General features: G+C 34.7%; 2 protein-coding genes across 3 annotated transcripts; both read left to right on the top strand.

Annotated features, from left to right (window-relative positions):
* The first annotated feature begins 1,278 nt into the window (after positions 1–1,278).
* Positions 1,279–6,980, top strand: LOC109858836. The gene is made up of 4 exons (XM_020436486.1): positions 1,279–1,407; positions 3,859–3,918; positions 5,873–6,031; positions 6,150–6,980. Exons 1-4 carry the CDS (start codon positions 1,294–1,296, stop codon positions 6,336–6,338), a joined length of 522 nt encoding a protein of 173 aa, XP_020292075.1. The 5' UTR covers positions 1,279–1,293; the 3' UTR covers positions 6,339–6,980.
* A 1,237-nt stretch (positions 6,981–8,217) lies between these two features.
* On the top strand, positions 8,218–14,176 carry LOC109858835 (E3 ubiquitin-protein ligase SMURF2). Of its 2 annotated transcripts, none has more exons than XM_020436485.1 (12): positions 8,218–8,408; positions 9,188–9,226; positions 9,316–9,424; positions 9,525–9,658; positions 9,758–10,022; positions 10,170–10,645; positions 11,032–11,281; positions 11,371–11,534; positions 12,046–12,236; positions 12,380–12,777; positions 13,218–13,678; positions 13,795–14,176. In XM_020436485.1, exons 1-12 carry the CDS (start codon positions 8,354–8,356, stop codon positions 13,980–13,982), a joined length of 2,730 nt encoding a protein of 909 aa, XP_020292074.1. In that variant the 5' UTR covers positions 8,218–8,353; the 3' UTR covers positions 13,983–14,176. The 2 variants fall into 2 exon arrangements, with proteins under 2 accessions (XP_020292074.1, XP_020292073.1); XM_020436484.1 differs by having other exon boundaries at positions 11,368–11,534.
* Positions 14,177–15,271: the final 1,095 nt, after the last annotated feature.

Raw genomic sequence — 15,271 nt, 5'->3', positions numbered from 1 at the left:
AAGGAGGCTAATGAATACGAATGCGAACATCGTGGGTAATTCGCTGATAGCATATGTACAAAAAAAAAACGATAGGTTGAAAAATTGTGGCGCAAGAATAAAAGACGATAAAAAAAAACACAAGCAAATGAGCAAGCGAATTAGATGTTAGATAGTAAAAGAAATCATACACAAATCCTTCAAAGCAGATATAAAAAAAAAGTCTAAGAACAAAAAAACAGCCGTAATATAATTCGAAATGGTGAAATGGACCTTCCAGCTATGAAACCAAGATCGAGGTGGCTTAAATAAAATCAAATTGAATCCAAAACGGAGATCATTCAATTTGATTTTATTTAAGCCATCTTGGTCTCATAGCTGGAAGGTTCATTTCAGCATTAAAAAAAAAGTCTTTTTGCGTCTTTTCATATAAAAAAAAAGCAATGTCTTTTTTTTTCACTAACATCAGACGTTGAACTAAACGAATCTTGATTTTAAACGTTTTTAAGTTTCATCGAATTTTGATTCTAATTGTTAGAATATATTCGATATTGCAAATTTCGTGTCGTGTATAAAATTAAATCTGAAATTCGAGGATCCTACATATCGTTACAATATGCATACCGGAAGTTACTCATTGATCATTATGATATTTAAAGCCTCAGCTTCACGTTTTTACTATCTGTTTGAATCGCTACACGACGTCATCGTATAACAAGCAACACATGATGTCACGCTCGGGACATAAAATTATGCGTAGAATACGACGTAATCCTCGAAACGCGATCCAATACCCGGTGTCTGACAGATAACACAACAATTACATTGTGGAAATAAGCAGCGTGAAACATTTATTAAATGGAATTCTTCGTATTTGCGATAAAACGATGCAGCATGAATGACTAATTTAAAGAAGTCAATGATTAACTCTGACTATATAAATAACGTTATTTTTAAATCAAGAGTAATTTAAGCCCCGTAAGCGAACAAACGTTAAACAATAATATATATTAAAAAGATATATCTGAGCATTTTTTGCGATAAAAAAAAAAAACAAATTAAAAAGATATATCTGAACAATTTTTGCAATCTAGTTTAAGAGCGAAAAAATTTAACAAAATTGATATATTGTCATTATTAAAAAACTAAAAACTTGTGAGAAAAAATTTTTGACAAATAACACACATGAGAATCACTGGACCATAACGCGCTTATATATGTGTTCACTCGGTATATACGAACACCATGGCGTAAAAGTCGTCGTGTTTCCGTCGATCGTAAAAATCGAGGCTGGCTGACGCGCCTTCACAATGCATGGTCGGTCTTCAGCATCAGTCGTCGTTGAACTCTCGTCTCGTGAGCATCAGCTACAGCTGTCAAGTAGCGGTTGAATCGAATCGAAACAAATTTACGCGGATATACATATATGTAAGTACGACGCTGTATACAGCGGACGACCGAATATACCTAACCCGATGCACCCGAACAACCGAATCGCTTAACTTCTATCTTGCGACACAAAATCGGAGAAAATGCGAAGATATTGCAACTTTCGAAGGTTAAAACGCTTCCGACGCTTTCTCAAGTTCTTTGTTCGTATCATTCTTTTTATGCGCTCTGGTTCAGGATCATCTAACCTTGACCACTTAGAATAAGATCGTTAACATAACAATAGAAACACACATTTGCTCCGCTTACCGTGAACGTACGAAAATCACGTACAGATGTTTCGGAATTTTACGACCGACAAATCGCGCATTAATTTTTACGCACGAAAAGGAAACGTCGTTCAGATAAAATTTAACAAAAAGTTCAAAGTCAGAAAGAAGCAACATTTGTTTCAAATGTACGCACACACACACGCGCGCGCGCGCGCGCGCGCAAAATTTGGGGCAACTTTCGCGTGATATTTAATTGAAATTTTTTAAAATTAATTATCAGTATTTGTTTTCTCTTACAAGCAACGCAATTGTGAAGAATATTAAAAAAGTAATGCCGAAAAAGGAGACGCAACAAGGAAAGCAATGTGAAAGTATCCGTCTTCCTTTTTCGGAGTGAAAAATGTGTTCCCTTTTTCGTACGGCTTGCAATTGGCATCATTCTGACCTGATGCTTAATTTATATTGCGCGCATTTCTCTTCGAGCGAAATCGCGAGTTCTATCTCAAGAGAGTAACGAGATCTTGTTATTCATATCAGATTTCAGCTGTAGAAATGAACACTTTCGCGGTCAGATTGATTTCTCTATTACTTGATTGGTTTCTCTGTCGCTCTATTTGATTTTTGACACACAATATATTTTAGAATCACAAATTTTGTTTCTTACAAAAATTATACTTATCTGTGGTTCACGCTAGAAGAAATAACATATGTGTTTTTTTATTATAAAAATAATTTGTCATCAACATTTATCTTCTTGATGACTCAAATATATACACTATGCCGAAGCGATAAAAGCATTTCTTGTATCACTCGACGCACGCATTAACAAACGAGCATTGCTCAATAGTGATATAAATATGCAAGAACGCACAACGCGCTTGTTTCTACCGGTTTCGTTGCATTCTACCCATCTTGGGTATGTCATGGTCATTGTACGTGCCGACCTACTCAAGTCATCCACTCGGAGATGACGTAAAGTTTGCTTTAAATGCTTTTTTTTGCAACATTAATATCGTTTTCGCAATATATCCATTATGCTATTATTTCGATCAAAATGCCATCAAGTGACAATTATTCAAATGATATTGTAATTATTATTGCAAACAGTTGTCTTCGATAAAATTGACAGAATTTTGAATTTCTTGAATAACACACCGCGTCTCGAGTCATCGAATACATCTAAATATAACATGTGTTTCGAGTTTTATACGATCAGTCTCTCCGAATATTACAAAGAGATGTGTATTTGATTTATTTCTAATTTTTTTTTTTTAATGATCAGTCTCTCCGAATATATAAAGAGATGTATATTTAATTTATTTTTAAATTCTTTGATAATTTTTATTATGGTTAATGTTATAGTAAACTTTTACTCTGCTTTAAAAGAATGAAAAAACATCTCGGATCTTGTTATAATTAATTTCATTTGTGAAATTCGAGACAAAACTATGACGAAATAACAATGTTAATTAAAATACCGAGAACGCACGAGAATCTAAGAATGAAATTTCATAGTAAAATCGCAATAAATGTTCATTGCGATATATTAAGAGCATCCTGTGATGTGACATCATAAAGCTTTGTGCACATACGTGTAACACATAATTGTTGGATTGTGATCTTACACATCTGATAAAATAAAAGATTGCACGATCATAAACACATTTCTATGTCGAATGATAACGAATTATTAATTTTTATCACGGTCCACGATGTGTTTCCTTAATTAGATAAAAACGTGTGTGCCTACATATTTGTCTTTTTCTTTTTTTTTTTTCAACTTTCGCAAAGCGTGACTGTACATTACTAACCATATTGATTGTACTTTGTCTCCCGGTCCACGATGTGTTTCCTTAATTAGATAAAAACGTGTGTGCCTACATATTTGTCTTTTTCTTTTTTTTTTTTTCAACTTTCGCAAAGCGTGACTGTACATTACTAACCATATTGATTGTACTTTGTCTCCGTTCTTCTTTATGATTCATTGCGCTTTCGTGCGACTTACATTCTTGTAACTTAGAGTCTCTCTTCTATATTTGCATTTGTATATAAAGACACGCCTCTTCCATCAACGGAACACGTAATCGTATTTTATCAGCGCAAATTAATTTTTAACGAGTGATTTTATATTTTTTCCGATATATATATATATGTTGTATTCTTATCAATTTTACAATGTGAACAAAAGAGATTAATTATTTGTATTTTATTTACACAGAGATTGGCAGACAAAATGGCCACTGTTACAAGGTTGTCGATTGTAAAATTTCTCGAGCTTGTAAGTATGTTTTAATATAAATTTTACAATGTGTAAAAAAAAATTGTCAAACACACATAAATTATATTTTATAGTGTAAAATGGACGCGCTCGATAAAAAGTTTCTGCACGTTATTGCGTTATAAAATATGAAAAAAAAAAAAAAAAAAAAAAAAAACTACGTACGTAGTTACGTACATGAATATTCTTACGCTTGATGAGAAAAAGAAGGTTCGCTTCGAACAAATTCTATTTCAAATTAAGTAAAAATAGTACGAAGTTATACTGCATAAATCTATCGGGGTGTTTCCGTTCACACATGTGTTTTCAGTCGCTAGAGAGAAACACTATCCCCGGTCTTCTAACACTCCTCTAAGAATTCCACTGTGCTCTTGAATTTATTTTTAAGCATAGCGCTCTCCATTCTGTTTCTCTCTCTCTCTCTCTCTCGTTCTCTCTCTCTCTCTCTCTCTCAATCGATCGCTCTAATTTCAAGTTGCTTGTTCGAATCCATTTCCCAAATCAAGAAAATCAACACGTGTACATCAAAGTATTGTTGGTACATGTGTGCGCTAAATATCTTTCGCGATTCGTAAGACGACAAGAATGGAGAGTGACATAATCGACGTCGATTATCGCACAAGAGCGTTCCCTCCACTTGTTACGGTTTGCTTCAAGTTGTCCGGAAGTCAACCGGTATGAGAGTTTCCGTTAAGATTCTTTGAGATTATACGTGACATCACAATGCGCGAAGTTTGCGCCTTTTGTGAACAAGCGCAATTCTCATTTGCACGTGTTTCGAGACTATATATATATATTTAACAAACGTAGAAAGAAGTGACAGATTGAGCGCAAAACAAAATCCAATATAGAAAAATATATATATATATTTTGACTCTTGTAGCAGAGAGGAGATGGAGAAAATATGTTCAAAGAATTTTGCCGCTTTCTTCACTTGACGCGGTCACCTATTCCCCGCCGGTATACATATATAATTAATTTGTATTGCTAATACTACGCTACATACTTGCGGCACTCCTTGCAGCTGACGAGTGATTCTGTTAGTAAATACGACATATCGCGTGCTTATCGACGCGCACGTGGGTGATCCAGCCCAGGATTCTTTTAGATACATTGTCAGATGTGCGCGATGATCGCATCAAGGCCGACCGGTGCAATTTTGACGTTGACGCCATAGGATGAAAATTTATGTAATATCGAAATGAACGAAATATGCAAACTTGTTCTTTAATATTTTGTATTTTACAGCAATAATTAAAAATTATTTTTATTAAATTATTTTTTATTATTATATTATGTTATATTATTTTTTATATTATATATTATATTATATTGTATATTATTTTATATTATATTATTTTTTATATTATTTTTTATGTATGTCATATTATTAATTATTATAATTTTTTGAAATAATATTATTTTTCATATTTTATTGTTTTTTATTATTATTGTCTTTTTATATATACACACGTGTGTATAATTTTTACGTGAGCTACATAAGCATTCTAAAAAGTTTGAATGCTTTTCGCATTAATAGCGAAAATTAATGAGAGAGATAAAGAGAGATGTATTCTTTAGCTTTTAACTGTGTTAATGATCCGACGCGAGCTATATCCTAGCGATTAGATTTCACGAGCTGACCTGTTGCCTGGAAATAAAAGTTGTTTGCCAACTGGGGCAGTAATGGCAATATTTTATTTATGATGGAATCGAGAGTCCGTCGTACCCTCGTCAAGCGACCTAGTTTCATAGACGACGTTCGCTTCTTCACTTTTGGTAACAAAAACCTAGTACAACATTATTTTTCGCATGCGAACGAGACGAGATGAAAGAATAAAAATCGGTCTGAAAGAAAGAGGAAATTGTTGGCGCGTAGAATTTTTATCTAATTATTTTGATTACGTATATATATATATACATATATATATGTTGTTTTCTTTTTCTATCACAGCTCTTGGTGTGCATCCTTATCGGATTGCACTACAACTCCTTCAATGCGGGTGATCAACATACCGCGATGATAACTATGGGAACTTTCGGCGGATATCTGATCATTCTGATCGGCTTGTTCATCGGCAGTGTAATGGGAACACCAGTTAATCGCCGTGTGGTAAGATGTGTGAAACAAAAATAAATTATAATTATAACAGTTATTATCTCAGACATTGCGCCTGAGATTTGTTTTTTTTTTTTTTTTGTTTTTACGAAATGCCTGCTACTTGTTTTAGGATCTCTTTTTCTCGCTCATCGGATGCGCCCTGTTCATCGCCGCGGGTTCGCTCAACATTGACTACTTTCACAAAATATCGTACAAGTCGTCATTCCGTGACACCGGCTTGGCCAAGGGTTCCCTCAGCATCATCGAGGGCGCAATATTTCTCGTGGATGCGTTTCTCACGTTCCGGGGTGAAAACTGAGACCTGAGTCCGCTTGCGAGCACAACAAGGGACTGCGCGGCCGACGATGTGTTTAAACCACATTCCGTGATTGACGTGAAACCCTCCGCAGAATCCTCTCTCTCTTTCTCTCTCCTCTCTCTCTCTCCTCTCTCTCTCTCTAATCTAAGAGATGATACTGCCAAAGAGTTTCCTGACATACGAGATAACTCTTTCATTCTCCGCCGGGTAGCCGGAGAAGATTATTCGCGCGCGAATCGTGCGTAAGAAAGAAGCTTCGCCAGTTTTTTTTTTAACCAAATATATCACGAATTTTACGCAGTTTTTTTTTCACAAAATTCAACGAGATTCAAACGCTCTTTACTCACGATTTCATAAGCGCGAGAGATATGAACATTCTGTCACAACACGAATTGAAATTCATTTCGGGGAAATAGTTTTTAATAAAAAATACACACATATATTATCTGACGTGCCTTCCCTCTTTTTTTTTTTTGTACGTATAGATCGATCAAAAGTTCTGAACTGTAATTTAGATCAATGTTTTAATATACGATATTTTTTGCAGTACCTAATCCGATATAGTACAAAATGTGTGCAGGGATCTCACATGTGTAAAAAAAAAGCGAAAGATTATATATATATACGTATATACTGCGTAAACTGATAATGACAAATGGTACTCACACATAAGTGGCAGTCCCTTCGTAAAAAAAAAAGCGGCCAGTTTGTTTATTATATAATCGTCAATGTACTGATAATGTCGCACTCGTAATTATTTAAGTTCGACAATAGAACAACAGCAATATTTATCAAGACTCTTTTATTTTATAATAATGTCGTTTATGTGTGTCTCAAAAATCTTAAACATTCATTCGCGAACAATTTTTATGTGTATAAATATAATCGCCGTTCATTATATCTCTTCATAATATATTCCACCAAAAATGTTTACCTTTGTACGTTTCTACTTTGTAAGACTTATCTCAACAATAAAAAAAGAGAATTATGTAATACAAAAAAGAACGACGTTTGAGGAACATATTTTTTTTTTTTTTGTTATCATCACTCCCCGAGACTTCTCTTCTCATCTGACGTATTTGTTGCAAAATATGAAAATATTTGAACGTGATTTTCGCACGTTCATTATCGTGGCGTTACACAATGCCCGTGCGCAATATTATACAACAAAGCGCAGGAAGTTTCACGTGACGTAACTTTCGAGAGCATAAAATGCATTTTAAATAATCTTGAAGATATGCGTATCCGTTACGTTCTTTGATAATGTTTCGCAACTATAAAGAGTTTAAATACTTCGAGTACAAAGTTTCAAATTGGCAAATTTGGTTCAAAATAAATAAAATAGATCTTATATTGTTTGCAGTCTTTGCATATAATATTATTATTTAATATTCTGTATTCTCTCTCTTTGTGAATTATATTTAAAAAAAATTAAAAATTCTACATTTACGTGAAATTAAATTTTTTTCACGTAAATAAATGTCTCTCTCTCTCTCTCTCTCTCTCTTTCTCTCTCTCTCTCTAATAAATAGATTCATCATTTGACGTCATTCGATATATCGAAATGGAATAGCTTGATGCAGCCAATCAGAGACTTCATTTCTCACGTCTATTTTATTTGTTAGGTTTGCGTCTTTATCGCAATTGTTTGTTACGTTCAAGATAAAAAATAAAACTCGCTTCGATGTTCGACGCGAGTTACGTGATCGGAGATTTCTCGAAACCATCGCGTCGAGCCTTCCCCGAGTATCGATAGCGCTTGTATTCGATCATTTGGCTTTGCGAGAGGCCGTTCACGTTCGTGCGTAACGTGCACGCGCGCGCGCGCGCGCGCGTGTGTGTGTGTGTGTGTGTGTGTGCAAGTAAGAGAGAGAGAGAAAGAAAAAGAGAAATAGAGAACAGTGTGGATTGGAGCACCGTCGCCGTCGTGCGTTCCTGAAAGGGAGCAACCTGTAGTTTATTTATCAATAAATAAGCGCATATGCGCGGTGCAAAGTGTTAAATGCGTGTGCAAAATGTCGAACCCCGGCGGTAGCAGGAGGAACGGGGCCATGAAGATTCGTTTGACGAGTGAGTGTGTGGCGTCCTCGTCCTCTTCGGATGTCGAGCGTCTCGCCGAGCGTGAAAGTCTCGCGGCGACACAGCGGTCCCAGCTTTCATGCGATAGGCACTTGCCTAAGCGTTCCGTCTGTTTTTCATCAACATTATTTCGTATGATTAAATAATCACACCGCACGATCGAAAGATAAATCCGAATCGAGACATCGAACTGTCTCGGATTCATCCTCAAACATCCTATCCGCGTTTTGTCGAACTTCTTCATGCTAACTCTCTTGACAACCAAATTGATTCAATACCTCACCGCGAGAACTCTCCGGGAGGCCTGAAGAAAACTTATATATATAAAGATTATCTTATACTTTCTCGACAATTATATACGTCTATTGTTTGACGTGTTAATTTTTTGCATCTCCATCAAATATCAGAAATATTTACTAATTACAAGTATATAAACAATGTGCGTAATATACACGATCTTTGTTTCATACATACAACAATATATAAATATAATAATAAATAGATAAAATAAAATGAGTAATGTTTCACAACGTGAAAGTATATATATATATATATATATATGTGTATGTATTTGTAAAAAAAGCATCAAAACAACAAATTGGCATTTTATGATAAGAAAGCAAATAGACATGGAAATAAATATTGAAAATTAAATTTGATTGTTTTTTAAAAAAAAGCAGAAATTGTAGATTCAAAAGAATATTTGAAAAAATGACATTTTATTTTGTATAAATAAATATAATATGAAATTAATGTTTTTTTTTTTTTAGTTCTATGCGCCCGTAATCTCGCCAGAAAAGATTTATTCCGTGAGTATATATATCTTTTTATAAAAGTGGCATATGTGTGTTTGTGGACACAAAGACAAAGGAAATAATTTAATAATTTTTATCTTCAGGCTTGCCTGATCCTTTCGCTAAGATAACTGTTGATGGTTCAGGACAATGTCACAGTACAGACACTTGCAAAGCTACTCTTGATCCCAAATGGAATCAACACTACGATTTGTAAGCTTTTGAAATTATAAAAAAAAAAAAAAAAATGCACATTCTATTACCTAAGAAATACGAATGATTTTATTGGTTTGGTCTTTTTTGATGCGCGCAGATACATCGGAAAGAATGACGGGATCACCATATCCGTGTGGAATTATCGAAAGTTTCACAAAAAGCAGGGTGGCGGGTTTCTGGGATGTGTGCGCATATTATCAAACACCATTCAAAGACTTAAGGATACAGGATGTATGTTTGTGTGAAAATTAATTAGAACGTGGTGTTAATACGAGAGGAACATGGAAAATGGAAATCCTTACTTTTCAACATTTGCGCACTCTCTTACAGATCAACGATTGGATTTGTGCAAAGCCCATTCGGACGATACGGATGTTGTGAAGGGACAGATTGTGGTATCCTTGATGTCGAGAGATGGCCACAATGGTGCCGTGAGCAACACGGTCGGGCACAATGCCGTGGTCGACGTTCTTGGCGATCTCAGTTGTCCGAACGATTTACCGGACGGCTGGGAAGAAAGGAGAACGGAAAGCGGTCGACTTTACTATGTAAATCATCACACAAAAAGTTCGCAATGGATCCGTCCAAATACCCGGTAAAGTATTCGATCGAATGCAATAATTTCCTCTCTCTTTCTCTCTCTTTCCTTTTGTGTGTGTGCGTGTGTGTACGTGTGTATGAGAGATTTAGAGCGAGTTCACTAATAATTCACAGTATATTTTTTAAACAAAATGATTGTTAGGCCTAGCAATGCTATTATACCAACAACACCAGAACCACCGCCAGTGTTGTCGTCGGAACCAACGTGTCCAACGAGCAGTAGCGCGAGCTCGCCAAATGTGAGAACCGAAGAGAGTCCGGCGCGCCACACGTCCGATTGGAATCCCGACGTGGTTCAAACGCCTAGCCGTGATAATAGCACGGTTATTCAAAATACTCCGAGAAACACGCCGCAACAACAGAATCAACGAAATCAGCAGAATCAGCAAAACGTGAGAAACACAACGACGCCGACGACATCGGCGAGAGAGAGACGCGTCGTCAGAGGAACGGACGAACAGAATGGAAATCAAAATTTAAACGGCCGAGTGGAACGTGGCCTTAACAATGGAAGTCAAACGCGAAGGCCTAATCGAAACAGAAACAGAAATAACATTATGCCAAGTAGCGATAGACGCACCGATCCCCCACAACCGTCCGACTTACCTCGCGGCTATGGTATAAATCTCTCAAATATTTATATATATATACACGGAAAAAAAAAGTTTTGTTATTATATGGTCAGCAAGAAAAATGGTTGACCCTACGACATTTTTTGTTTCATCAACAAAATGTTTTGTTGGCAAAACAAAAATTTTACTAAACTTAACAAATGTTTTTTTGCTGGCCATATAGTAACTACTTTCTTGCTATTCTAGCAAATCTTTTTTTTCCGTGTATAGTATCGTGTAAATAATAATAACAAGTATCATATAAATAATCGTACAATATTTTATGCGTAATATCGTTAATAGTACAATCTCCAAAAAAGTAACATCTATATATATATATATATATATATATATATATATATATATATATATACGACGAACTATATTGTGTAGAAATGAGAAAAACTCACCAAGGCCAAGTATACTTCTATCACGTACCGACTGGATCTTCGACCTGGCACGACCCGCGAATACCGCGTGATTTACAAGCTAACGAATTGACCAACGAACTTGGTCCTCTTCCCAGCGGATGGGAAATGCGGCAAACACAAAGCGGACGAGTATATTTTGTAGATCACAACAACAGGACAACGCAATTTACCGACCCGAGATTATCCAGTCAAATAATAAGCAATCTGTTGAAGTAAGTAAAAACATATGAAAAACAACAAGAGAATGGAATTATTATGAAAAAAAATGCAAATAATTCTTTGATTTGATTGTCAACAGCAGGAGACAAAATAATAATATGAACAGCCAAACTGCGAACAACGCGAACAATTCGGTGACGAGCGAAAGCGCTGAAGACACTACGACTTCTTCACCGATTGTTCAATCCAATACTACGCAGCAACTCACGAGAAATGAAAATGGAACTAACAATAATTCTTCAACTGGTGAGTAGCTTATCTCGTGCAACATTTTCGTCGAGATTAAACTAATTGTTCTCCTCGAAAAAACCAAAAAAAAAAAAAAGATGTTAATCAAAATACGCAACGCACGGAGTGCATCGAAACATCCGTACGTATATATATATCTTGCATCCGTGCTCTCGCGTACAGATATTACATATTTGATACCAAACAATCACATAATATCTACTTCCACAAAAAAAAAAAAAAAAAAAAAAAAAAAAAAAAAAAAAGAGCGCATTGTTTACATCTCGCAGTTTTATCTTATCTGCGAGATTGTCTGTCTTATGCCCAGTTCTTGGGTCTACTTGATCAGTCTATCTTGTGTTTTGTGTGAACTTTGAAAACAAAAATGCCGTTTCATTTTGGCAGAATTTTGTTCGTCAGGACGCATTATTGTAATAACACAAATCACAAAACTATCTCGCTTCTGTGTGCATGAAATATTTATTATCGATATAACTCGCGCGTAACAAAGAGTTCTTTGTATTTTCAGTTGAAAACGCGTCACCTCAAAACGCTCAAACGGTGTCGGAATTGCCTAAGGAGCTTATGGACAACGAGCTTCTTCCAAAGTACAAACGCGATTTAGTGGCAAAATTGAAATGCCTGCGAGCTGAACTGAACGCTCTTCAACCTCAGAGCGGACACTGCAGATTGGAGGTGTCGAGAAATGAAATATTTGAAGTAAGCTAATTTTTTTTTTTTGGTTTATAACATTTCTCGGAGTACTTTTTGTGAGAAACAAAAGACAAAAAAAAACTAAATATTTCCTTTTAGAAGATGATGTGATTTTTTTTTTTTTTAATAATTCGTTCTCTCGTATATAGGAATCTTACAGATTGATTATGAAAATGCGTCCAAAAGACATGCGCAAAAGACTCATGGTGAAATTTCGCGGCGAGGAAGGACTCGATTATGGGGGAGTAGCGCGCGAGTGGTTGTACTTGTTATCCCACGAAATGTTAAATCCGCAATACGGACTCTTTCAATATTCGAGGGATGACAATTACACGCTTCAAATCAATCCGGATTCGGGTATAAATCCAGAACACTTGTCGTATTTTCATTTCGCTGGAAGAATTATAGGAATTGCCGTTTTTCACGGTCATCACATCGATGGTGGTTTTACAACTCCGTTTTATAAAATGTTACTTAACAAAGCTATAACATTGAGCGATATAGAAGGAGTCGATCCCGAACTGCACAGAAGTCTTACGTGGATGCTGTGAGTAATAATAATAATAAAAAAAAAAAACAAAAAAAACAAAAAGAAACATATTATTAACTCTAATACTAAAGTAAACCTCTGAACTTGTTATCCGAGCGATTTTTGAAAATGAGATATATTTTAAACACTATTTAATTACTATTTAATTATTTAATTATTATTTTAAAAAATTTTAAAAAAATGTTTAAAATATCGAAACTAAATATTATTTCCTCAATTTGGAATAAAGTTGAATAAAAAATTTTCCAAATTTTTTGCAGATTGTTTGCAACGTTTTAACTGATAAAAAATTGCGCCGGATTTTAAAAGTAGTGTGTAAAAAAATCTCTTTACACAAAATTAGAGTTAATATTTATCGCACGCCGCGCTGTTTTTTTCAAAGATGTGTAACTCAGTTACATGATTTTTATCATATTTCCTCACGTTGTTACGAACAGGGAAAATAGCATAGACGGTGTGTTGGACGCCACGTTTTCCGTGGAGCACAGCAGTTTCGGAGTGTTGAAGAATCACGAATTAAAACCGTTTGGCAAAGACATATTGGTAACGGAAGAGAACAAACGGGAATACGTTCGTTTGTACGTCAATTATCGATTTATGCGCGGTATCGAACAACAATTTCTGGCGTTACAAAAAGGATTTCACGAGCTGATTCCTCCGATATTGCTAAGACCGTTTGACGAGCGTGAATTGGAATTGGTTATCGGCGGTTTGGGCACCATTGACATAAACGATTGGAAAATGAACACGCGGCTTAAACACTGCACGCCCGACACGCCGGTTGTTCAATGGTTCTGGCAAATAGTTGAGTCGTACGGCGAAGAAATGAGAGCGAGATTGCTTCAGTTTGTTACCGGCAGCTCCAGAGTTCCCTTACAAGGATTCAAGGCTTTGCAAGGTTTATTTTAATTATAATTATAACGCGCTAAATTAAACACATCAAGTATTGCATATAAATAAATAAATAAAAACAAAAAAAAAACAAAAAAAAACGTTTTCAATGTAATTTCGCAGGATCGACAGGAGCGGCGGGTCCACGGCTTTTCACTATCCACGCTGTTGATGCCCCGAGCGAAAACTTACCGAAAGCTCATACGTGTTTCAATAGAATAGACATACCGCAAAGTTACCCGAGTTATCAAAAGATGCTTGACAAACTTACACAAGCTGTTGAGGAAACTTGTGGTTTTGCCGTCGAATAAAATATACGGTATGTTCTTGCAGCTTTAGCACGATCGTTTCTAAACGTTGCTAATAAGGTTAGGCAATCCCCCCCCCCCCCCCCAAAAAAAAAAACTCTCTATAACAGATATAAATGTTTGGTCAGATTCTGTTGTTCAAAAACAAAAAACAAAAAAAAAAAAAAACAAAAAAACAAACAGAGAGTTTTATATATATATATTTCTGTATAATAAAAAATTATAAAATTATAAAAAGAAAACTTTTAGAAGAAATGTAATAAAATCTTTTAAAAAAAAAAAAAGAAGAAGAAAATGTTAATATATATAAAAACTATCACTTGAGAAAGTTCGTTAATTTGTGTACAAATGTTTCTCTCTGAAAGGCCTTGCAATTAATTAGATTATAGCGCGACTCGACTTTGCATATCACTCACACACACGATAATTTAGTTTAATTAAAAAAAAATAAAAAAAAAAAAAACCACATCGATTAAATACTTTTTATTATTTACAAGTTTTTAACGTTAAGTTCCGTTAGAGTTTTTAGTATATAAATTAATAATATAAAAAAAAGACAGAACCACATGCACAAGAAGCGGAAGATAACAAATCTTCTGAAAGTTATTATTATTATTATTATTATTATTATATTATCGGATGTGTATATTGTACAGATTTTGTTTATTCAAACAGCGTCAAGAATCTCGAGATTATAAATGTAGGAGTAAATGTGTATACGTAGATGACACAAGAAATCAATTAGCATATCTAACAATGTGCTTTTTTTATCTGAAAAATTTTAATGTTTGATATATATTACTACGAAACTCTCAGAAGTGTATAAGCGCGCGTGACAAGATGCACAGTCAATTAATTCCATATCAATCATCCATCCTGATAGATTCTATTAGAATTAATAGGATTTACGTAGATATTTTACATTTTCGCTCTAGACTCGTGTCAGCTGGACACAACACAATGCTGCAAAATCTAAGTATTTTGAAATGTATTATGTCGTACCTTGACGTTTTATATATATATGGAAGACGTGAATTTGTATATATATACATACATATATATTTATATATATATATATATACATATATATATATGTATATATGTATATGTACGACTGAACGCAAGTGTTAAATAATAATTATTATTAAAGAGATATCAATTAAACAAAATGTTTTATAAAATTGATAGATAGTATATATAAATGGAGCAATATATCGTTATTGACGTGTTCAAAGTTGCATTTAATTTGTTCAATTTGTCGAAATACATATATGTATAATTATGAGATACGT

The sequence above is a fragment of the Pseudomyrmex gracilis genome, unplaced genomic scaffold (genome assembly GCF_002006095.1).
Source record: "Pseudomyrmex gracilis isolate BER0280 unplaced genomic scaffold, ASM200609v1 scaffold_226, whole genome shotgun sequence".
NCBI classification, from domain to species: Eukaryota; Metazoa; Arthropoda; class Insecta; order Hymenoptera; family Formicidae; genus Pseudomyrmex; species Pseudomyrmex gracilis.
The sequence above is the reverse complement of the archived record's forward strand: the minus strand, read 5'-3'. Positions and strand labels throughout refer to the sequence as shown.